We start from the raw sequence: 24,953 nt of genomic DNA, 5'->3' as shown, positions 1-24,953 counted from the left end.
ATGAGTGGAGCAATTATCACCGCTTCAAAAGGTATGTACATTTCAAAATCGCAACTTTCTAATAAAACTGATCAAAATATTGAAAATCGGAGAATGCTATGGGTGGTGAATACTTTAACGAAGATGTACATGGAGTTAAACTCCTACAAAATCAGTTACCCCTCGAGAAATTGGCGAAAAAAATGACATTTAAATTTTGAAATGGTTCTATCAACAGATCTACAAGTTCAATTTTTTTTCGGTCAATGGGTATGAATCTCGTTTTGGGCGGCGTGAACGCTGTCCGAAGTTGATAGACTTCTTAATAAATCTAAAACCTACAAATTTTATAGAAGTTTAACTCCATGTATAACAGTAAATGATACATGTATCTTTTCGTTAAAGTATTCACCACAGCATAGAATTCTCCGGTTTTCAATACTTTGATCAGTTAAATTAGAAAGTTGCGATTAAAAAATGTACATACCTTTTGAAGCGGTGACAATTGCTCCACTCATGCACAATCTTAAGATCCTCCCAATTGTTCTGCGTGTGTAGATTACCTGCCGTGACTCTTTGATTTCAATTTATTATTGTATTTACGTCTCATCTTATCAATACAATCGCCAAATGCATTTTATTATATACTTAAGCCAATCTATACAAAATCGTGTTGGAGAATAGCTGCTACATGTAATAACATTCAAATACTTAACTTGACAAACATGAATTATATAAGCATTCTAATCATCACTTTGATATTTACAACTGTTCATACATTAATGAAGAAACCTATGCTGGTGAAATAATTATATTTGCTTATGAAACTGATGAAGTTAATTACAAATTCTATCATCCAGTGCATGACAACACCATAAACATCAGCAACTTTTATATCATGAAATTTAGACAAGGAAAACTAGTTTCAAATTTACATTTAAAATTGATGGAATAAAATTGAGAATGGAAATGGGCAATGTGTCAAAGAGACAACAACCCAACCATAAAAAAAAAAACAACAGCAGAAAGTCACCAACAATATATGAATATAGTCCGAAATGTTTTTAATTTCTAAAATCCTTATAAAGACTCCCAAGGTCCATGCAAATCTCGAAAAGTCTATCAAGCATCTAAGTAATATTAGGATTTCATTTACAGAATTCAGAAAATGCCTGTAGCGGGTCAGGAATATGCCAGTTGTTATCCATTCGTTTGATGTGTATAAGCTTTTGATTTTGCCATTTGATTAGGGACTTTCCGTTTTGAAATTTACTCGGGAGTTCGGTATTTTTGTAATTTTACTTTTTACAATGCGATAGCGTAAACTGTAGTGGAAAAGTTATGGGCATTTAGAACTGTCAGATTTGAAGTTTTTTTTTAATTATCAGATACCGTGACTTACACAGGCAGTTTGATGTTTTAACCTTGACAATTTTTGCATCAAACTGCTGCATTGATTAAAATGGTAAATCGTTAACAAGACCTACATACAATTTAATCTACATGTACATACAAAAATGAACGTGAAAATGTTAAATATTTGTTACTATAGAATTTCGGATTGCAGTAGTGGTTTCTTGTGTGTTAACTATTATTCAAAGACATTCATATCATTTATAGGTATTGTGTAGATTATCATGATTTCCATAGTTAACAGCATCAAATTGTTATGAAATACTAGTAATTCGTTTGGAAATTGATGCGATTGTCATACAAGTGAGAGTTTTGGCGCTATAAAACCAGATTAAATCCACCATTTTCTACATTTGAAAATGTCTGTACCAAGTCAGGAATATGACAGTTGTTGTCCATTCGTTTGATGTATCTTATCATTTAACTTTGCCATTTGATTATGGACTTTCTGTTTTGAATTTTCCTCGGAGTGTAGAATTTTTAAGAATTTTTTTCTATGTGTTTTGTTTTTGTTGCACTTTAGTGTTCCTGTTGTTTTCCTATAATAGTTGACGTGTTTCCTCGGTTTTAGTTTGTAACACATACTTGTTTTCATCCAATCGACAGTCCGTCTCTTTTGTAGAATTGCAATTAACATACATGTAGTTGTAAGAAACAATGATCTTGCATTTGTGACGTAAATTCCTAGATAAATATTAAAATCAATTCAAATATCCTTTCTGTTATTAACAGTAACAGACATATATTGTCGAAATGCGCATCTGGTGCAGAAACATTGGTACCGTTGATGTTTCAAATCACAACTAAGACCACCATTATTCCTTAAAGTCATAAGAAACCTCAAATTGATAAAATTATTAATAATGCATGTTTTTTTATAACTCAATGGATAGTTTTCATTATAAAACTTATGTACATATACTTTTTTCTGAAGAAAATTCTTTAATTTGTTCATATTTAGAAAAGTTTACTTTATTTTAATTGCTTCCTTCAAGGAAGCAATTCCATGAAGCAATTCCCCGACATATTTTCCGTATGCAAAGTGACCTCAGTGTGACCCATCTCGAAAAAATCCGGTGATCGCAATACGCATGGGTGTCCTTAAAATAAACTATTATCTGAGTGTTCATGTTAAACACGTGCTCAATATCCATGCTTTTTGTTGCTTGTTGGCAAACAGGTGACAATCGTTAAACTTCGGCTTCAAAACACGAACTTTAATCACCTGCCATATTTTCACAACAACACTGACCGATTGAAAAAAAATTGACGATTATACGAAATTTATGCGAAAGAAATGATAAAATCGTGCACAGAAGACTATGTTTATGATGTTTGTATGCATTGGATCAAAAATTAGAATATCATTATTTTTCACCGGTCACTCGTTTATGACTTTAAGTTATAACCTTATAATATATAAGTGCACCAAACTGCGGGAATTACTTGAAATTCATACCGGGCAATGGATCAGTAAACGGGATATCATAGTGAGAAAATTGAAGGGTAATAGATGAGGTTCTGGGAAGCATATGCTATTTCTGCAGTAGATCTTTATAACGCAATTCAAAATTACTGTAATGACCATATGAACATTAACCATAATTGTTGATACTATAAACAACACGCAACTAACAAGTCAAAGCAAAACTGAAATAAATTGGTACAAACACGAAAACATCAATATCCATTATATTTCATTTAAATCAACGACGGATATTCTTGTAGAGTAGGGAGCAAACATAATTAGTTGCTTTATGCCAAGGAGTAAGCGTTTCATCCAGATCTATTGAAATAACTACGTAAAAATACTATATCAATTCGATAAATCAAAAGAAGGAGAGAATACCTTGAATAAAGATAAATTGGGTAACGTCAGCAATCGTTCCACAATTCACCGACAGACAACATCAAAGAAAATGCATTCTCCTAATCGTCTGTCCGTTAAATTTTATAACCAACAATACTATACAAGTTTCCATAGATTATGAAAGAGAGGAATAGTTTAATCCTCGTTTTACTAAACAGGGGATCAAATATTGTACAAACAAAAAATGACCAATTTTGTGTAACTAAAGGTCAATTTAGATCGCTCGATTTTTCTCTTCGAGAGTAGGCCAGCCAGTAGCAATATTTAGATATTTCAGCTACAATAATATAAGGAGACAATTATAAGAAATCAAATATTTATAAAATATATAATAATTGTATAATAATACATGGTTCTTATATCACTGTCTCCTCAAACAACACATTTCCCTGTGTTCTGTAACGTCTTGATGACGACAGATCCGACAAACTCTGGAAAGAACAATGAGGCATTGTGGGATCGTCAGGTTGAAAAAGATGCGCATGCGTCCATGCTGGAGGCATTCCTTCCTCTGCGTCAAATTCATATAAAGGCTTCTGTTCCAGTTCAATAGGGTGAACGATGGTACTACGACGTCTATAATTTAATTCTGGGGCCACAGAAACGACAGAAACACGTTTCCCTAGTAACCAGTGAGTGCAAATTTTCTTTCCATTCTGAAATATTATAACAGAAAGCATTAAAAACAACTTTAGATATGCTCAAATAATTTAAGTCCAACGTCATTATAATTGATGATTTTTCAGATAACTATTTGATTAAATATCGAGAACCAAATTTCCGTTTGATAAGATTGTGTGAATGTGTATATCAGCAGAGAGTAAGATTATAGTCGAAATTGGAAAGACCATTAAAAGCATCTAATTTGTCTAGAACTTCTAAAGAATGTTTTTACAATACAGAAATAATCTAAATATTTGCATTTGCTTTTGCTTTAAAACCAAATTTTAGTCGTGAAAGATAGTACTGACAAACAGGACAGAAAGGTAGTAGAACACAAACTTGAAGCCAAGAAGAAACGAAGGGATTTTGTGTATTTAAAGAAGCCGATACACAGTAGTGACCTTTAATTGATTAGATACGTAAACGAGAGATGTGGCAGTGAAATGATTGGCAACTGTTTGACTTTCAGGAAAGTTTAAAGCATCAAATGTAAAATGAAGACAATTGTAGGTCGATTTCAGAGGTGAATACTCCGTTCCAATAATTTCAACATTACATTACAATATACCTTTAGATCTATATAACCCCTTTTCTGTGTGTTGTAAACTCGGTCTCGTGACAATAGTTTGTATGTATTATCACTAATCTGTATTTTGTTTGCTAAAATGAAAAGAAAACTACATAAAAGTATTTGCATAGCATAATACATTTAGATTCATAAACTAAGTTACTAAATACGGTTTTAATGTTTGAACCAATGTCAGAAAATATTTGACCATAGTTGTAAAAAATATATGTTACATTGAAATATAAAATTATATTTTAATATTAATATCTTCATGGCTTTGCCCTTGCAAATATAACATAGTGTATCTCTATAACAATCTCTTTAAAATCTGAATGTGGTTAAAATTGTATCTTTAAAACAACTAGTTTGCTATGTGTGGTCAATTAAAGTTTTTTTTTAGTTTACGATGTTATAGAATAAACATTTGAACACTGAATTGTTAATGCAAAGGTGTTGAAGGCCACCGTCTTGAATTATTTTCGAGAAATAAATTATGTATTGTATAACAATTATAGGAGTCATAACTATCGAGAATTGGATATCGTTTGATCTCAACTCCTTATTTATTTTTTGACATACAATAAACACAGAAATAAGCCAGTTATAACTTACGAAATGAGGATTTCTGTAGTGTCTGAACCGTTTTCAGTATACCACCATATATACGGAATCTTGTCTTTGGATGTGTTACAATGGAAGCGCAACTTGAATCTATAAAGAAATAATATATACGATAACAAGAACAAACGGTCCTCAAATGAGTATAGCTTCAGATGGACTAACATGTGTCGTGTCTCATTATTTCAACAAATTTGTTTATGGCTGTTGATATGTGTTCGCTTTTCTAATGCTTTTTGCTTATCCCTTTTCTTGATGTCTAATATATATACCTCGAATTATTATACTGCATGTAATATCGTGAAAAGGGGCTATTACCATTAAACTTACCCAATGTCATAATTTGGTCCTAATTTAAAAACTTCTATACTGTCAGGCATAAGGCAGTTATCAAGTAGTCCGTTTCTATGTATGTTGGCATTTGTTTTTATTGTACTTCAGTGTTTCTGTTGTTCCAGTGTTTTCCGTTGATAGTTGATGTGTTTCCGGCGGTTAAAGTCGGATTTTTTCTCTTTGTGGATTTATGACTTTTGAACCGCGGAATATCACTGTTGCCTTCATTTACCTACACTGATCTTTTTTTGCTAGATCCATCGAACAACAAATAATTTGACGCCAAAATTTGGATCCAACCATTTGGATTTCTAATGTTGTATTTTAAATTTTGTTTGTTTGTGTGTGTTTCCCTGCGTTATGTAATTTGACCTCACGCTAAGCAAATACAAACGAGCATGGCCTAAATACGTGTACAAGTAGAACAAAACAACAATGAGACAGTGCCTACCTGTATGAATACCAATACGTAGGCGTAATTTGCAATCTGGAACACTATCTATCTCTAAATCTCCACATGAAACACTGACATCTAAAGCCATATTGGCTATATGTGACGCATGATAACATCTTTGCTCTTCTGTAAAACCTTTATAATGAAACAAAATGGTATTATAATTCAAAAGGTAAAAACCAGGCGAGGTAATTTTCTTGATGAGGAATGATTTTTCTGTTAATGGGATTTAATAAAAGCAAATATAAACTTTTTTCTAAATAAGTTTGCTATTTTGTGTTTGTATATATGCTTATTTTTTCCTTGATCTTCATTTCTAAATTGAAATTATATGACTCACTATCGATATTTTAAATGTAAAACCCTATAAAACACACCAATAAGTATCAACTAATACACATTGAGACAACAAAAAATACACTGATTATTAAAAAGTCCAAAAATACACATTTAGAAATCAAAATTACAAAATGAGTATTTGTACAATTTTACCCGTCGAAAATCAAGAATTGTGATGCCTTAATAAGGTAACACGTATTTGACCTTTGAAAGTATTTATTCACACGTTGGCCGTTTTTGACCTTCTTGTGTGCTTTACTTCTTCGTGTGCCTGTTTTACTCAGACGGTGAATAATAACAAATTGTTGAAACTAAACGAAATGGTAAACACTTTTTTAATCAACATAACAAAAACAAAAAATGAATACCAACTTTAAATAACCTTAAAAAGAAATCATTAGACAAATTTTCTAGGGATGGCATAATAAAGTACTGTTATCGAATTTTAAGGAGATATTTACGTCTTTTCTATCAATTTTACTCAGTCTGTTTACTGGATCTATAATCTGCTATGCATTGAGGAAAGTATAAAAGATACGTGCATTATGTTTTTCATTACTTAAATTTCGTTGAATATGATCTAAATTACATTCAAAATCTTGTAATTCTAAGAAACTGCCGTTCAAGACAAATAAAATTTTAATAATTTCTTAATTTATCGCCGAAAAATACAGGAAAAAAACTTTGGATGATGAAATTATATCAATAATTTCCAGTTTTTCTTTAACGATAATCTTTTTAAAAATAAATGTTAATCAAGTTACCCATATAAGCATTTTATAAATGGTCACCTGAAATGACTGTGTATGATGTGGTTCCTTTCGAGGCTATGAAAACATCATAGTAAGACGCTCTGTCATCTATCAGTCGTGTCATATATGTCACAACGTTAACAACTTCGTTTGCTGACAAATAGTTTAACAAACGATTAAAGTTTGCAATGTCAATCATCATCACTGTGACCTCTTGATAGTAGGGGTCATCAACAGTGATATCATCGATTCTTCGATGTACATGTTTAGACGAGCTGCATCGCTCTCTGCGTGAATGTCTCATTCTTATGTCTGCAGGTGTTGAATGCCCATAATTAGCACCGTACCATCTATTGTTAGAAATATTTGTTGTTGAAGACTCTCTATGAAATACTTCATCTGAAAGATTCTCATAATCGGGTTCCCTGTAAGATTTTTTCTCTTTGAAATCAAAGTCAAAATCTAAAGACGAAAATAATTGTCTTGGAATTACGTCTGATAAAGTATCCTTGAAAAATTCGTGTTCATAATTGATTTCTTTTTCTAACAGGTTATCACAATATTTCAAGTCGTCTACAAGTTCAAGTTTACATTTATAGACAACAGCGAAAGCAGCTACAATAATAGAGGCAAACAGTACAAGCAAAGTAATCATGGTTAAATATTTCTCAGCTTGATTAACACGTACTTTCTTGATCAGAATTTCCTGATGAATCATTTCATGAGTAAAAAATAGTGCTTGAAGAGACACATTGATAGATAGATGAGAATCTATCACTTCGAAGCATGATTGATTATTACTAGGAACAAAACTGTCAATTAACGGATACTTTTTGATAAAGTCATTTACAGCCTCGATGATAACAGTTGTATTGTCTGCAAAGTCTTTGAAAAACAAGGAAGACATGTGACCTTTGGCATAATTCATATATCTGAAAAAAGAATCTATTCTATCAAATTCTGTATGAAAACGACAACCCATCAAGAGCAAATAATAACATTCACGAAGAAATGTAGATGCTCTGATTCCAGACGCTATTCTAACAAGCGGATCTTCAATTTCAGCAAATACGTCTGACGTTAAACGGTTTACAAGTGTATTAACACGATGGTCTATGACAAGGAAAAATAGATCGAAAACAAACAATGTATCTTCATAGTTTAAAGTTCTCATGGTATCGTTATGGCAAGTTTCCAATGTTAAGACGGACAAAATAGTCTCATTGGTCAGAAGGTATCCATGGTAATACTCATAGAGATCAGCCACCATAATAATAACTGTTTCTACTTGTTTTTCCGTCATATGACCATGCATTGCAATTTCAAAGAAAGAGTGCAATTTTTCATTCATTCGGAGAATTGTCTGTACATCAGCGTCAACTGTCTGCAGTAATTTTTCACTCTAAAAAATAAAATGAAAATATAATAATGATAGTAATGATAATTATAATGATAATAATAATGAGAATGCTAATGGTAATGGTAATGGTAATGGTAACAATAATGATAATGGTTAATAATAATTATTGTAATCATAATCATGATAATAATGAAAATGATAATAATGATAATATTGATGATGATGACGATAACAATAATAATGATAACTATAACAATGTTTATGATGATAATAATAACGATCATTACTATAATAATGATGATTATGATGTATTTAGAAAATGATGTGATGCATAAAAAATAGGATAGGGAGAAATAAGGGATCTTGTTAATTGGATAACGATCGTTGTAGTCATGTCTGTGTTTAGCTGTCAGTAACTGTGATTACTCAAAAGCTTTACTCAGTGTCTCTTTTACTATGGTATGTATAAAGATATGCTGCCATTTCCGTTCTGTGTTTTCGTTAGATGGTATCTGTTTTTTTATCGTATTGTAACGTAATATTATTATTTTGGCGGTTTTTTTTAACATTGCCATATCATTGGGAGGTTTGGCTAGCAATAAAACCAGGTTAAATCCACCATTTTCTACATGAGAAAATGCCTGTACCAATTCAGGAATAAGATAAAACAATTTGATTAACCAATCATGGTGCCCATAATGTGAGCTATACAATCAAATGAATTACAAAATAAAGCACAGAAAATGATTAGAATGATTAGAATGATTATAGTACATTTAAACTATAAAAAAACATGAATACACATTGTAACCTAATTATAAAGCAAGTTATTGACAAAACATTTAACAGTTGTCATCTATTTGTTTAATGTGTTTGATTAGGGTCTTTCCGTTTTGAATTTTCCTCGGTGTTCAGTATTTTTGTTATTTTACTTTTTACATCATGCTAGAACTCGGTGTTTCGAAGGTGAACAATTAAGTCGTGGAATACAAGGTCCTTTATAATATTATGTTAGTTTCAAATGAAAGAAATATTATGGAATAGAAGGACTTGTTTTACTGGAAAAAAATATTACAGTGTCTATTCTTAAATGGAAAAGAATATTTGTTCGTAACGGAATAAAAGGAAAAGAGTACTTGTTCCTGATGGAAGAAAGGTAGTAGAATACTTTTTCCAAAAGGAACAGGTATTGTAGCCTTGTCTATATGTAGGAACCCATTTACTGTGGCATGTCATCTTTCTGACTTTGTCATTTCTCGGTGAAGTGAGTGTATTGAGCGGAATGAAACGACTGGGTAATCCGGGTACACCAATCAGTAAAGAAAATTACAAATTACAGTAACACACAACAACTGTGGAATATCATTTATTATAATTGAACTCTAAAAGGATCGAGACAGCGTGCGTGGAAAGATTGCGTTCAGAAATAACCAAAAAAAAGAACTGTCAATATCAGACGTCAACAATTATCAGAATGCTAATAGGTGTTAGCATGGTTAAGTAAAACTTTTCTTTCTCACTGTTTGAGAACAAATTGTTGTTTACACACTAAATGAGGGATGGGAGAAATGAATGATACAATGTGAACGTAAACAATCTTCATAAAATATGTGTTAATGAGACAGCAACTCGAAAACATAAAATCTAGAAAATTGCCGCCAAATTATGACATGATCTCAAATCATACACAAAGCTGTAAGTCGCAATTAGTCTTTATAATGCTTAAATATTTAATGAACAATTTGCAAAATGTATCTATAATATCTACGATTTAACTTAAACAATGCTTTTTACGTTTAATAATAGTTTTCCCCTGCAAATACCCATTAGCACTCATACCCCCATCTTCTTATATCTATATATGTATTTATGAATTTAATTGATACACATCGTCTTCATGCAGTTGGTTTTCTTTACAATTTAAAAATATTCACTTACCGTATTAGCTTTTTCAAGGCTATATATACTGATTCCACAAAAATAAAAACCAATTAATATAAAAACAGAATACAGCATGATAAACATTCCAAGTTTAACAATCTTATTTGGCTGTTTATAGGATCTGGACACTGACATTTGCTTTGAAAGCTTTCCTGCAAATAAGTGTTTTGATTATTTAGATATGCATGAACCAAACTAAATTCAATTGTATCAATTGTTCATTTCAAACAAAATTTCCGGCGACAGTTCTTATTTTAAATATTCTAATGTCCATAAGTTTTTTTGTTATGTTGCTTGAAGTTGTATTAGAAGGACGGTTTAGCCAGTTGCACACATGATTTATTGACAAATAATGCTTTAACACTTTTGCAAAAACAGGCATTGTGTAAAAGTTTGTTACCTTTATTTTTCGTCGTACAGAAAATGCATAAAACATATGCTTCTAGACGTAGTTTTAGCAAACAGAAATCAATTAATCAATCTATCAAGTTTGACCAAATTACGATTTTTAAACTACAGTGGTTTTTTTTTTTTTTTTTTTTTTTTTAGCTATGACGTTTTTAAAAGGATTTCTGTTGCAAATCTGAAACTACGGTAACATATTTTATTTCCCTCAATTCGTAGGTACTATTGAATATGACAACTTTATCAAATCATCGAAGACCTTTTCGTGAATGTTAAAATGGGGAATACGTGCATGTAACAATGGTTTTCCATTGGTAAATGTCTATTCCCGAGGTTATTAGTTTTAAGCCTCGTGCTCACACGAGGAAAACATTGCAGTTTTTGTTTTCTTGTAAACTAAAAAGTATATTTACTTTCCACGATACGAACACAGTAATTTTATTCACAGGATATTTTTATAAGTCTTTAATGGTAGAATTATGAATCTTTTACTCTGTTTGCTGGTCTCATGGTAGCGTGCTCTAGTCTGCTGGTTGATGTTTAGAGATCGATCCCCTGTTTGTTCAAACTTATAAAGACTTTACAATTAATAGTTGCTGCTTCTCAGCTAAGCACGCTGTATTAAGAGTAAAGACTGGTCGGCTAGGTGTCTAACAGTGGGTAGGATAACATGTCCTCTTGCGGACTTTTACCTTGTGAACGTTAGATATCCGGCTTAACGTGTGGGTCTAGTACAAAAGATGGTTAATTTTTATTCAGCAGAAACCTGTTCTTGCCCGGAAGATGTAACTGAATTCACAACAGCAGTCGACCACCACCTCTTAAATTCTAACACTATGGAAACATAGAAAAATTGTTCTTTTCTTATATTATAAATCTTCGTACCTTTTTATTTGATCAAATAATTAAGAATATCAACATTACCTTCAAGTTTGAAGAGGGTATTTTCTAAATCTTTTCTAGTTGTACTTATATCGCTAGCAGCTATGCTGAATTTCTGTAAATGTTGCATCATCTTGAAACTGTTGACAAAAATTAAAAAAATCAAAAGATGTACAATCCATTTCAATTTAGATGTTGTTTTCATTAAATATCATTGTATCCATAAGATACATTAAATACAAGACGTACAAGTTTCCAAACTTCTATTGGTTTTATTTGGTCATGTGAACTCAATTTCGTAGATACAATAATTGGGCTAATAGGCTGAATCATAAAGATCTTTCAAGGTACTTTTTAATATTTTTTTTAACAGAATTACCTGAAAAGTATGAAATCACAAATTTAAAACTGTAGGTCATAAGTTTTTTTTTTAACCTTGAGCAATGCCGAATGGTTATTGGATAGATTGACAGATTTGATGTTATTCGATATCAATATTGTATCCAAAACACATCTGCATAAAGATTTCGAACATCGGTATACTACTTTTGCATTTATTTATACACCAGTAACTACCTAAGCTTGATGTTGAATTTATTAATAGTTATCAATGGTACCAGGATTATAAATTTTAATACGCCAGACGCGTGTTTCGTCTACATTAGACTCATCAGTGACTCTCAGATTACAATAGTTATAAAGCCAAACAAGTGCAATGTTGAAGAGCATTGAGAACCAAAAATTACAAAAAGTTGTTCAAAATACGGCTAAGGTAATCTATTCCTGGGATAAGAACATCCTTAGTTTTCGAAAATATCAAAGTTTTGTATCAGGAAATTTATAAAAATGACCATATAATTGATATTCATGTCAATACCGAAGTGCTGACTACTGGGCTGGTGATACCCTCGGGGACGAAACGTCCACCAGCAGTGGAATCGACCCAGTGGTGTAAATAGTTATCAAAGGTACCAGGATTATAATTTAGTACGCCAGACGCGCGTTTTGTCTACATAAGAATCATCAGTGACGCTCATATCAAAACATTAATAATTCAATAAAATCAACTTACCTTTATCGTTACAAAACCGAACTGAACAAAATCAAAACAAACGTCTCCTCCAGTCAAGTTGGTATTTGTTTATGTGAAGAAAACTCGATATGAGGTAAATACAAAACGGAAAATGACAGGGCAAAAGGAAAAATCAAAAGCTCAAACATATTAAACGAATGGATAACAACTGTCATATTCCTAACATGCTACAAGCATTTTCTTATGTAGCAATTAGTGGATAAAACATGGTTTTAAAGCTAGCTAAACTTAACCCAACTTACCTTTCTTGTTACAAAACAGAACTGAACAAAAGCAAAACAAACGTTTCCTACAGTCAAGTTGGTATTTGTTTATGCGAAGAAAACTCGGTGTGAGGTAAATACAAACTTGGTCAACGTGTTAATGAAACGGCAGATCATAGTTTGTTACACTGTTTTTGTCACATTTCGTAAATAAGTGATAACTGGACCCATGATCGTCTTTATATTTTCTCCTCATGATCAAAACCTTTTGGTATCATGAGTAATTTACATTTTCTATTTCTGTCGTTTATGTAAAATTGAGGTATGTTTAATTGCAAATTAAATGTATAATTAAATGTGATAAATCAAAAAAATGTTAAAAGTAAACAAACAAAAATTCCATTTCAAATTTTACTATAAGAATGTATGTGTATCTACATTTGAAAATACATGTACCAAGTCGGGAATATGACAGTTGTTATCCATGGTTTGATGTGTTTGAGCTTTTGATTTTTCCATTTGCCTATAGGGACATTCCGTATAGAATTTTTCTCGGAGTTCGGTATTTTTTGTGTTCTACTTTTTTTTTTTTATATATATCTTGACAATTAACGCGGCAAAACGACCGAGAACTAAAATATTTCGTCTTCGAATATCGAAGTTCTCTATCCTTGTTTGCAGCAGTGCTATTTGTTCTTTCGTAGAGAAGTATTTTAATTACGAAAAAAATTAGACTGAAAATAAATGAAGAAGAATTGATCACATAAATAAAGGTTTCAGATGATGATTATTAAAAGTAGTGAATAGAACCAAAGATTTTTACAATAAGACTATACAAAACCTTGCTAGAACAAAAGTACCAGTGTATCAAAATTTTAGAAATTTGAAGATATGACATTTGTTTTAGAAGAGCTTTCAAGTCGCGGTTTAATTTTGTAGAAATGACGGTAATAAAGTTATGTTTTATGTATATATTGTGTCCTAAACGTCTCTAATAAATCTTTTTGAAGAATGATGCATACATAATATTGGAAATGATTAACTGTGTTATTCTTTCAATCTTATTTTGTGTTAGTTTTTTTTTGTGTTTTTTTGCGGGGGATTTATTTTCGCAAAATTTTCTGAAGCGAATATAAATCGTCGGGAATAAGTAAAACTTGAATCTCCCCTTAATTTTACTACATCAAATGAATTTGGAAATCGCATAATTAAATCGCAGCAAAGTGGGATAGAAAACAGCAGCACGAGAAATAAAGTATCCGCGAAAATTAAGTTGATTACCTTAGCTGTATTTGGCAAAAATTTTAGGAATTTTGGTCCTCAATGCTCTTCACCTATGTACTTTATTTGGCCTTTATAACTTTTTTGGATTCGAGAGTCATTGATGCGTCTTTTGTAGACCAAACGCGCGTCTGGCGCAAATACAAAATTTCATGCTGGTATCTATGATGAGTTTATTTACAACCACTGGGTCGATGCAACTGCTAGTGGAGTTTTATTTCCCCGATGGTATCACCAGCCCAGTAGTCAGCACTTACATGAATTATCATCGACATAGTCATATTTATATATTAACTGTTTACAAAACTTTTGATTTTTGAATAACTAAGGCTTTTCTACCTCATGAATAGATTATCCTAGCTGTATTTATACATTTATACACAATTTCAGTATTTTTCTGAATAAAAATCAAAATAAAGCATGTTCTGTATATTTTAACACCCCATTTTTCTCTCATCTATTTTTGTTCTAAAATATGTCTCTATTTTAATATAGTTTTTGGCCTAGTATTCTGAGATTGTTATGTTAACACAACTCAGAGCCTCGTACACTGAACTGAACTTTAAAAAAAAATACAATTTTCTAAGGACTGACATTAGGTGACGATTGGCGATAACTTTGTCATACTTATATTGATTCTCTATGAGGTAGCCACAACTGTGAAAGTAAATGGCAGTCTTGTGCGTTACATAGCCAAAATGTAACTATTAGATAACTGATACATTTCTTATTTTCCACAACGATGTATCTGCTGTCTTCTGTACACTTGTTAACCATGTTAACCTATTAGCCATTTTCATAATTCTAGGACCTACGAATTATGAAAATGGCTAATAGGTTTACATGGTACATCACGGGTTCATGAGGATCGTTCATTAGCACTAATGATCATTTATGGTACCTTGCTTTCCTTTACTCAACTTTATCCATTCCCTTTTAGGATGATTTGTTTTCTTCTGTTTTCTGGAAAACCTATAATTAGGAATTCAATATATAAATAGGAAGGTAGAATTATCTATATTTACCTGAGTTTATATACCTGTCAAATAAATGTGCACGCGCAAATGTAATCGAAAGCTGCGCGCAAACGTATTGTACCGACAATAACGATCTAAATATGACATTCTATGTCTAATCATAGATAGTCGAATCAAGTTAGATTATATTTCGGGCCATTATACTGTTAAAAAATTGTACTGTATAGTGTACGTTTATATAAGAAGATGTGGCATGCCCTGCTATGATTGCCAATGAGGATCAATGAGACAACTCGTCCAAAAACTGCATATAATAGTACGGGTTATGTTCTAAAAAGGTAGTGGCTATTTGACCGGCACCGGCAAAATAGAAAATTTGCTATTTGACCGACACCGGCTAAATAGCAAATTTGCTATTTAGCCGGCGCTAAATAAAACTGTTAATTGATGTGATTAGTAGAGAATAAAAAAGCTTAATAATAACTTAAAATCATTTTATCACAATATCAAGCATTAAAAATACAGTACAATAAAACATAAAAGATTTTTATAAATAAATAATTTATAACTTTATAATTATTATTAAAAGCATGAAAACACATTTGTAAAACATTATTAAATATATTTTTTCTAAAATATTTATAACAAAATGTTGATTTTCAAATTTAAATCTGTGTAAAATCTATGGTTTAAATATTCTGCCAGTGATAAATATAGTGTTATGCAAAACTACATCATAAAACAGATATGACTGACAATATTAATAGTTGTTTGCTATGAATTTCAAATGGACACATGATTTAACATTTGCAATTGTTACAAAACCAAATCTTTGCCTTTTGAAGTTGTTTAGTCAAGCACAAGATAAATGTTTCCACTCAAAACAGGAACTACACATTACACTGGCTTCCTTTGAATCTACATCTTGTGTGCATATGTTACATATGTAGATAGGGTTCTTTTTCTCCTCTTTATATACGCTTTAAACAGCCAGGGGTATAGCTAGGCCAAAATGATGTGTACTCAAAGCCGGGGGTAAGTCATATGGCGAGGGGTCTTGGGACCCCTCAAGGCCCCTGGAAGCTCTGGTGTTAATAGTGAAAAATTCTGCATTCTCGCAATTTCCTTGAACTTAACATGACCTCATAAAAATCATATAATAATTTGAAGAAAAAAAATAATTAGAGAAAAACAAACTTTTAATTTAATGTGTATTGGGTTGAGCTAGATTGGATAATAAGGAGCAGCGTCTGTGCAACTTACATGCTATTTTCATACGATCGTCGTATATTGGTATGACGTTGGCGTCGTCGTCGTAAAATCGTCGTAGTCGTCGTCGACGTCCGAAGACATTTAGTTTTCGCACTCTAACTTTAGTTAAAGTAAATAGAAATCTATGAAATTCAAACACAAGGTTTATGGCCATAAAAGGAAGGTTGGGATTGATTTTTGGTGTTTTGGTCCCAACAGTTTAGGAATAAGGAGCCAAAACAGTTATCAAAGGTACCAGGATTATAAGTACAAAGTTGAAGAGCATTGAAGATCCAAAATTCCAAAAAGTTATGCCAAATACGGCCAAGGTAATCTATGTCTGTGATAAGAAAATCCTTAGTGTTTTGGAAAATTCTAAATTTTGTAAACAGGAAATTTATAAAAATGACCTCATTATTGATACTCATGTCAACACCGAAGTGTTGACTACTGGGCTGGTGATACCCTCGGGGACGAAACGTTCACCAGCAGTGGCATCGACCCAGTGGTGTAAAAAGTTATCAAAGGTACCAGGATTATAATTAAGTACGCCAGACATGCGTTTCGTCTACATAAGACTCATCAGTGACGCTCATATCAAAATATTTATAAAGCCAAACAAGTACAAAGTAGAAGAGCATTGAAGATCCAATATTCCAAAAAGTTATGCGAAATACGGCCAAGGTAATCTATGCCTGGGATAAGAAAATCCTTAGTGTTTTGGAAAATTCTAAATTTTATAAACAGGAAATTTATAAAAATGACCTCATTATTGATATTCATGTCAACACCGAAGTGTTGACTACTGGGCTAGTGATACCCCCGGGGACGAAACGTCCACCAGCAGTGGCATCGACCCAGTGGTGTAAAAAGTTATCAAAGGTACCAGGATTATAATTTAGTTTTCAAGTTGGTCCAAATCATGGTCCAAAATTATTATATTAATTAAGTATTGTGCAATAGCAAGAAATTTTCAATTGCACAGTATTCTGCAATAGCAAGAAATCTTCAATTGCACAGTAGTGTGCAATAGCAAGAAATTTTCAATTGCACAGTATTGCTCAAAAGCAAGAAATCTTCAATTGCACAGTATTGTGCAATAGCAAAAATTCTTCAATTACACAGTATTGCGCAATAGCAAGAAATATCTAATTGCTCATTATTGCGCAATAACAAGAAATTTTCAATTTATGACTTCACTTGTTCTTGATTTATTATAAATGGTTTTATCTAATACCAAATTAATGTCTCTAGTTCACCCATAAACTCTTTAACACAGAAATTATAATAATGCCTTGAGTTGCTGTCTCATAAGCATAAACCCAAATCTCAATTTCTAAAGAACAAATGTCTGAAGTTTGTAATAAACTGTAAGTGTGATGAGATGTATATTAATATATATAAAGACTAAGTACTAAACTATTATTTATTCAAGAATCTAAAAGTATATGCATTTATTTACAATATGGCAACTGGGGACTTATACAACTGCAATTAAAACCAATAATGTATAATGTTCTATCTCCATATGCAAAGGGAGATAACTCTAACTAAATCTTGAAACTTGGAATTGAGATAATTTTTCATAGATTGACTAAAAATTTTGTATCGAAATAGCCATTCATAAAATAGATGAAAAAGTAAGATTTTAACAAACAAATATAAAAGGTTCATAAGTATATTGTTCCAACAATACATTGTATAGAAGTATAAACCAAACAAAAAGTGGTATAAAATAACAAGATGTTTAAACCATACGTCAGTATGGTATCAAAAATAGGATGTTTAGACCATACGTCAGTATGGTGTCAAAAAGAGGTGCTTAAACCATACGTCAGTATGGTGTCAAAAAGAGGTGCTTAAACCATACGTCAGTATGGTGTCAAAAAGAGGTGCTTAAACCATACGTCAGTATGGTGTCAAAAAGAGGTGCTTAAACCATACGTCAGTATGGTGTCAAAAAGAGGTGCTTAAACCATACGTCAGTATGGTGTCAAAAAGAGGTGCTTAAACCATACGTCAGTATGGTGTAAAAAAGAGGTGCTTAGACCATACGTCAGTATGGTGGCAAAAGGTAATTTAAACCATAAGTCATTATGGTGTCAAAATAAGAAATTAAAACCATATGTTAGTATGGTGTCAAATGATGCGTTTAAACCATACGTCAGTATTGTGCTATAGAAAGGTAACCAGGCCATACGTCAGTATGGTATCAAATATGTAATAAGTATCAAGGAACAATGTAAATTAAACCATACGTCAGTATGGTGTCAAAATGAGGTACAAAGACCGTTAAAATAAGGTATTTAGACCATACATCAGTATGGTATCAAAAATTGATTCAATTGTAAATAATATTTGTTATTACAATACAAAGAAAATAAAAAATTAATAAAGTAAAATAATGACAAGCAATTGTAAAATTCTAATAATAAACAAAACAAAAAGTATATAACACAATCATCACACTATGTAACAACATATATAACATCAATGAAAGTCCCCATGGCACTGACAGCAAGGAGAGTGGTGGGGAGGTGGTGGCAAAAAGCTGACCAAAACAATAGAAGTTCATGTATTCCTTGCATCAGATATCATACACCAACATCGTGAGAAGTAATGACGTAGCAATATAGATAAGAATGGAATGTGCACTGTGACATCATAGACCGTGTGCAAAGATAATTAACTACCAAATAGAGTGAGATGACAAGTTCATAATAAACTCCAATTATAATAAATATAATTTTAATTTTATGACTTCACTTGTTCTTGATTTATTATAAATGGTTTTATCTAATACCAAATTAATGTCTCTAGTTCACCCATAAACTCTTTAACACAGAAATTATAATAATGCCTTGAGTTGCTGTCTCATAAGCATAAACCCAAATCTCAATTTCTAAAGAACAAATGTCTGAAGTTTGTAATAAACTGTAAGTGTGATGAGATGTATATTAATATATATAAAGACTAAGTACTAAACTATTATTTATTCAAGAATCTAAAAGTATATGCATTTATTTACAATATGGCAACTGGGGACTTATACAACTGCAATTAAAACCAATAATGTATAATGTTCTATCTCCATATGCAAAGGGAGATAACTCTAACTAAATCTTGAAACTTGGAATTGAGATAATTTTTCATAGATTGACTAAAAATTTTGTATCGAAATAGCCAAATACAGATGCTTGCAGCTGTAGCCCCAAGTTGAAATAATGAGAGGGATAAAAATCAATTCACTCCTTGCTGTCAGTACAAATTTTAATTGTTCAAAGTAGAGGTCATTTGAATTTGAGCTTGTCTAAGTACATCTGGAGAGGTATGAATATATTTGGTATAACAATCTGAGGACCATCGTCCCAAAGTTTGAATAAGATGATCTTCCAGTCGTGCTTTGTGTGCAGTAGTTGCAGCACCACTTCTGAATGAATGACCATTATACTTTTCGCTGGATAATCCTAATTTGTCTAATGTACATTTTACATGAGAAATGAAAAAAATTCTTGACAATGGATCACCTTTATTAGTAATAAAAAAGGACTCAGAATTGCTAAAAATACTCATTCTGAGTCTATAGTATTTTTGAAGTACTACTACAGGACATATATCTGTATTGTTTTTGAACAAAGGAATAGTAATACCATACCTAAAAGGATCAGTCTTAGATTTCTTAAGGTGCACAAATAAATAATCATTTGATATTTGAACATCACTCAGACACAAATTTGATTCATGATCAAATTTTTTTGTATCATTAACAGAAAATTCACCACATCTTAAAAACCCGAAAAAAGCTGTTACACATGCAGCTTCTATTAAAACATCTGTATAACTATCAAAAATACAATTGCGTAGTAAAAAACACATTTTGTATAAAATATCAAATGTTATGGGTAAACGAATTCTCTTAGGCATAATGGCATGTTTCTTTTTCAAACCTACTAATACTGATTTTAATTTTGGCAATGGTTTACCAACAAAATTCTCTAATGGATTAACACCCCCTTTAAGTAAGTAATAGAAACGTATACCACATAGGTAGGATTTAATGGTGGAATATCTCAGATGTTTATTAGATTCGCAATAGGCTATGAAACGCATCAACAAGTTCTCAGAAACTGGTGGTAACTGGAAAGTTGACCAAGTTGATCCTTGTAATTGTAAGAACTTAAGATAATGTTCATATCCCACATTGTACAAAGCTTTAGTTGAATCTGCAACAGCGAAAGTTTGTAAATTTTCTACTGCGATGTCCAAATAATCTCTTCCAGGGTTGGACAAGGAGTTCCTGCTTTCTCTCCCTCTGGTGCTAACTGATGAAATTTGTTCATCTGTAAACGAGATAAAGAGTCAGCGATTAAGTTCATTTTTCCAGGCACATGTTCGCTGTAAAATTCAAAGTTAAATTTTGCTGCACACATAACAAGACGTCTCATCAGTTTCATGATTATTGGATCTTTTGACCGACCTTTAGTTAGAATAATAACAGACGCTAAATTGTCACAGTGAAATAAAATGCGCTTTTTATACCATCCTTTTCCCCATAAAACAGCTGATACCACGATAGGATATAACTAAAAAAAAGCGATAGATAGAGTTTTATCCGAAATAGTTGGGAGGTCTGTAGGCCAAGTGTCACAAAACCATTTTCCTTGATAAAAACCTCCAAAACCAATAGTAGACGAAGCATCCGTAAATAAATGCATGTCAGCTGCAGATGTTAAATGAGATTCATAGAACATGTTAATTCCATTCCATGTTGACAAAAATTGTAGCCACATTGTTAAATCAGATTTACACTCTTTATTTAAATGGACGTAATGGTGGCTCTCTTTGACAGAACACATCAGTCTATATAGGTAAGTAACAAAGGCTCGACCTGGCAGAATTACTCTAGTAGCAAAGTTAAGATGTCCAAGTAATTGTTCAAGTTCTCTACGCGTACAAGATTTTTTATCTAAAACAAAACTTATAAATTGTGTGATTCTCTCAACCTTGTCTAACGGAAGTCTAGCCTGCATATTAATTGTGTCCAAAATAATGCCTAGGTATTCTAGTTCACAAACTGGTCCAACAGTCTTCTTACTTGACAAAGGAATATTAAGTTTGTTAAAAATAAGGCTTAACAACGCCATTGTTCTTTCTCCACAATCAGAAGGTTTGTCTACAGTTAAAAAGTCATCTAAAAGATGGAAAATGACTTTGATATCATAATTGTTCTGAGCTATCCAGCACACACTTGTAGATAAAGAGTCAAACAGACGGGGACTAGAACGACAGCCAAAAGGTAAACGAACGTAATGATAGTACTGACCATTCCACTTGACACAAAAGAGATTCCACTGTTCTTTTTTAATCGGAAGTTGTTTGAACGCATCTGAGATGTCCACCTTACAACATAGGGACTTAGAACCATATCTTTGAATCGCATTAATAGCATCATCAATTTTAATGTATGTCAAGGAACATAGGTCTTTATCTATTAAATCGTTAACACTGTAGTGCTCATCTAAATTATGAGGAGATGATAAATCAATTATAAGCCTTTGTTTTTTGGAATATTTGTGTGTAGCAATACCCAATGGACTTACTCTATAACTTAAAAAAGGGGGTTGAGAAAAAGGGCCCTTTAAAAAACCTTTATCAACCTCCTGTTGTAACAAATTTGTGACTACTTCAGGATTTTTCCTGGCAGTTAAAGAATTTTTACATTCATAAATAGGTAAATTTACATCTGAAACTAACATATCAAATCCATAACGAAGGCTGTTACATAAAAAGTTCACAAAATGCCTATCTGGATGATTTAAAAGTTCCCTTTCTAATTGATCAATGTTTATAGGTGTTGACGGAACATCTGTTGTATCAATAGAATCTAGTCATTTTGATTTACTGTTGGGCTGTCTAACTGGGAATGATTTGTTATGTTCCTGTTGGGTTCCTGGCATAGATTTATTAGTGGAACATTCAAACTTCTCATGGGTTTTCTTGCAGATTTTACACACGTGAGCATATCGGCAATAAGGTTTGACACAACCTTTGGGTTGATTAAAATTATTACAGATTTGCATTCCATCATGCACCACAATATCTCTTCCATATTTATCCTGTGTAGGTTGAGTTTTAGAATTTTGATATCCCCTGTTATTCCCACACATAGATGATTTGTGAAGTGTTGAAGAACAGAAATTGCACATATTAACTGTAGATCCAGCACAAACCATTTGTCTCAATTCTAAATCACCCCTTGACCAGTCAATTTTTATATTGTGTTCTTGTAACATGATTGAACATTTTGCGCTAAACATTTTATGGTATTCAAAAAATTTTCCTGGCCACACATTTGCGGTTTCAATTATGTGTGATAGGTAGCAATCCAATTCCTCTGCCCTGTTTGGAAAAACTTGACACATAATTTTTTTGAATCTTCCAAAAGCTATAATGAATTCGTCTAAAGTTAAATTCCGTTTTAATCGGTCATCATTTTCCTTAAACTTTTGCTGATTGGGTGTTTCATAGTTTGGAAGTAGAAGAATGTTTAAGTTTATGTCTTTACCTGAGATGATTTTGGTGCGAATCTCTGGAGAAACCATATCAACTCCGGAAAATGCTGTGGCAGGATATCCATGTTTTGTCATTTGCATGTGTTGGTTTTGCATGGAAAAGATAGGAACTTGTGATGCAAAACTGTTCGGAAAATTCATCTGATTGGGGTTTGTTTGTGTAAATTCTCCCAACGTAGGGTTTTGAACACCAAATGTGTTTTGGTTCACGGGTAAAGTTGATCCAGGCCCGGGGTTAAAGTTCATGGCGGAATGCAAGTTGAATTTATTATTATTAGTCTGTTTTGGAACACCGGCAATAACTTGCTGACATAATTGCAAAGTGTTGTTAACAAGAGCATAGTCAAGCGTGTTGAGATCAGTCCTGGGCGGAAATGCGTGGTTTTGATGCGCAGAAGCACCTATTACTGGTAAAGGCGTGGGTTCCACTGTATTCATCCGCGATGTAGATGCTATCGGAATTAAGCTAGAAAATCCGGTATTTTGAGTATTTGTAGGTGATAGAATAACATCATCTTCTATATTTGGTGATAAAGACGTATTTACAGTAGCACTGATGTTGTTAGTTTCAGTATTTCCATTGTCAGAACTTTCCGGACTACTTTTTTTATTATCCAAGAAAATACGCTTCAATTGTTTATTAGTGAAGTTTTCGGATATTTTAATCCCTAGCAAAGCTAATTTCTCTTTCAGCTCTGTTGAAGTCCAATTATTCGGATTATTAGGATCTAGTTCTGGACCACGTGTCCTTTTCCTGGTATCCCTTCTTTTAGAAGCCATAACGAGACGAACGTTTTACACAAATAATTTGTCCAATATATTAACATCAGACTAAAATCAAAGTTATTCTATATGAAGAAGTCCTTCTTGATGTATAAATAAACAAAGTACACAGTTTCACGTCAAAAACCTGACAAAAAAGCTGACCAAAACAATAGAAGTTCATGTATTCCTTGCATCAGATATCATACACCAACATCGTGAGAAGTAATGACGTAGCAATATAGATAAGAATGGAATGTGCACTGTGACATCATAGACCGTGTGCAAAGATAATTAACTACCAAATAGAGTGAGATGACAAGTTCATAATAAACTCCAATTATAATAAATATAATTTTAATTTGAAATATTCTTTGAAAATTTGAGTTATCTTTTTTTGTCCAGAATAGTAGTTGAATCAACTTAAATCATTGTTTTATACAATATACAATGTATATTCACTTTTACTACCAACTAATAAATTAAAACAATCTTTACCATTCAGTGATTGCAAGCACTTTTTCACATTTCAATATTTTATGATGTATTTAAATGATAAATAATTGCCTTCTAAAAAACTGACCGGTAAGTTTTTATATTGTGTTTTAATAATTGCAACTGATCGTTACCGCAGAAGCTGAATAAAAAACCTGAGGTATATTTAATACAATCACAAAGTTACTAGGTTATAGTACATGTATTGTAATTATGTGTAACATAAGTGTCGGGGGGCTATACGTTACCGTCCCCTCTTACGTGTTGATTGAACAAGTGTCCGGCTCATCCGGACATGCAAAGATTCGTTCCATTAGGAATCGGAGCTCTGGCAAATAAGACCAACAATATATGTTCAGATACTTTAATATTCTAAATATAATTTATTCTTGTATACATGATGAAGCCAAAGCATCATGTATGTAATTAATATCCACAAGGCCGGTCAACTTGAGAGAGCGGAGCCATGATTTCCGCAGCTCGGATCCTCTTGGTCTAATTCCGACCCTGGACAAAATGATGTTTCTCAGTTTTATAAGTGTACTCCTTTCACAAGTACATCTTAGTAGATATAGTTCATCCATAAGAATGGCAAAATATTCTACAAAATACCCAGTAAGTCATCCATAAGAATGGCAAAGTATTCTACAAAATACCCAGTAAGTCATCCATAAGAATGGCAAAGTATTCTACAAAATACCCAGTAAGTTGAAGAAAATATTCGCAAATCGAGGGTTTAAAG

The 24,953-nt window shown here is 32.2% G+C and overlaps 2 protein-coding genes across 2 annotated transcripts; both read right to left on the bottom strand.

Moving 5' to 3' along the window:
* Nucleotides 1–3,561: 3,561 nt before the first annotated feature.
* Nucleotides 3,562–8,383, bottom strand: LOC139501309 (uncharacterized). The gene is made up of 5 exons (XM_071290340.1): nucleotides 7,029–8,383; nucleotides 5,896–6,033; nucleotides 5,106–5,204; nucleotides 4,494–4,585; nucleotides 3,562–3,918 (listed from the first exon to the last, which is right to left on the bottom strand). Exons 1-5 carry the CDS (start codon nucleotides 8,338–8,340, stop codon nucleotides 3,619–3,621), a joined length of 1,941 nt encoding a protein of 646 aa, XP_071146441.1. The 5' UTR covers nucleotides 8,341–8,383; the 3' UTR covers nucleotides 3,562–3,618.
* Nucleotides 8,384–17,794: 9,411 nt separating this feature from the next.
* On the bottom strand, nucleotides 17,795–24,056 carry LOC139500812 (uncharacterized). Its single transcript, XM_071289681.1, has one exon. The coding sequence runs from the start codon at nucleotides 23,732–23,734 to the stop codon at nucleotides 22,271–22,273; it is 1,464 nt and encodes a 487-aa protein (XP_071145782.1). The 5' UTR covers nucleotides 23,735–24,056; the 3' UTR covers nucleotides 17,795–22,270.
* Between the last annotated feature and the right edge of the window lie 897 nt (nucleotides 24,057–24,953).

Source organism: Mytilus edulis, chromosome 13 (genome assembly GCF_963676685.1).
Source record: "Mytilus edulis chromosome 13, xbMytEdul2.2, whole genome shotgun sequence".
Lineage (NCBI taxonomy): Eukaryota > Metazoa > Mollusca > Bivalvia > Mytilida > Mytilidae > Mytilus > Mytilus edulis.
This window is presented reverse-complemented; position numbering and strand designations above follow the sequence as displayed.

Bases quoted from the DNA above. Each gene is read 5' to 3' on its own strand.
- LOC139501309 (XM_071290340.1), bottom strand. From the start codon at position 8,340: ATGAATGAAAAATTGCACTCTTTCTTTGAAATTGCAATGCATGGTCAT. The intron at 6,034-7,028 runs GTGACCATTTAT...TTCATTATAAAG, and splicing joins ATCATACACAGTCATTTCAG to GTTTTACAGAAGAGCAAAGA. The intron at 4,586-5,105 runs GTAAGTTATAAC...TTTTCATTTTAG, and splicing joins ACTACAGAAATCCTCATTTC to CAAACAAAATACAGATTAGT.
- LOC139500812 (XM_071289681.1), bottom strand. From the start codon at position 23,734: ATGGCTTCTAAAAGAAGGGATACCAGGAAAAGGACACGTGGTCCAGAA.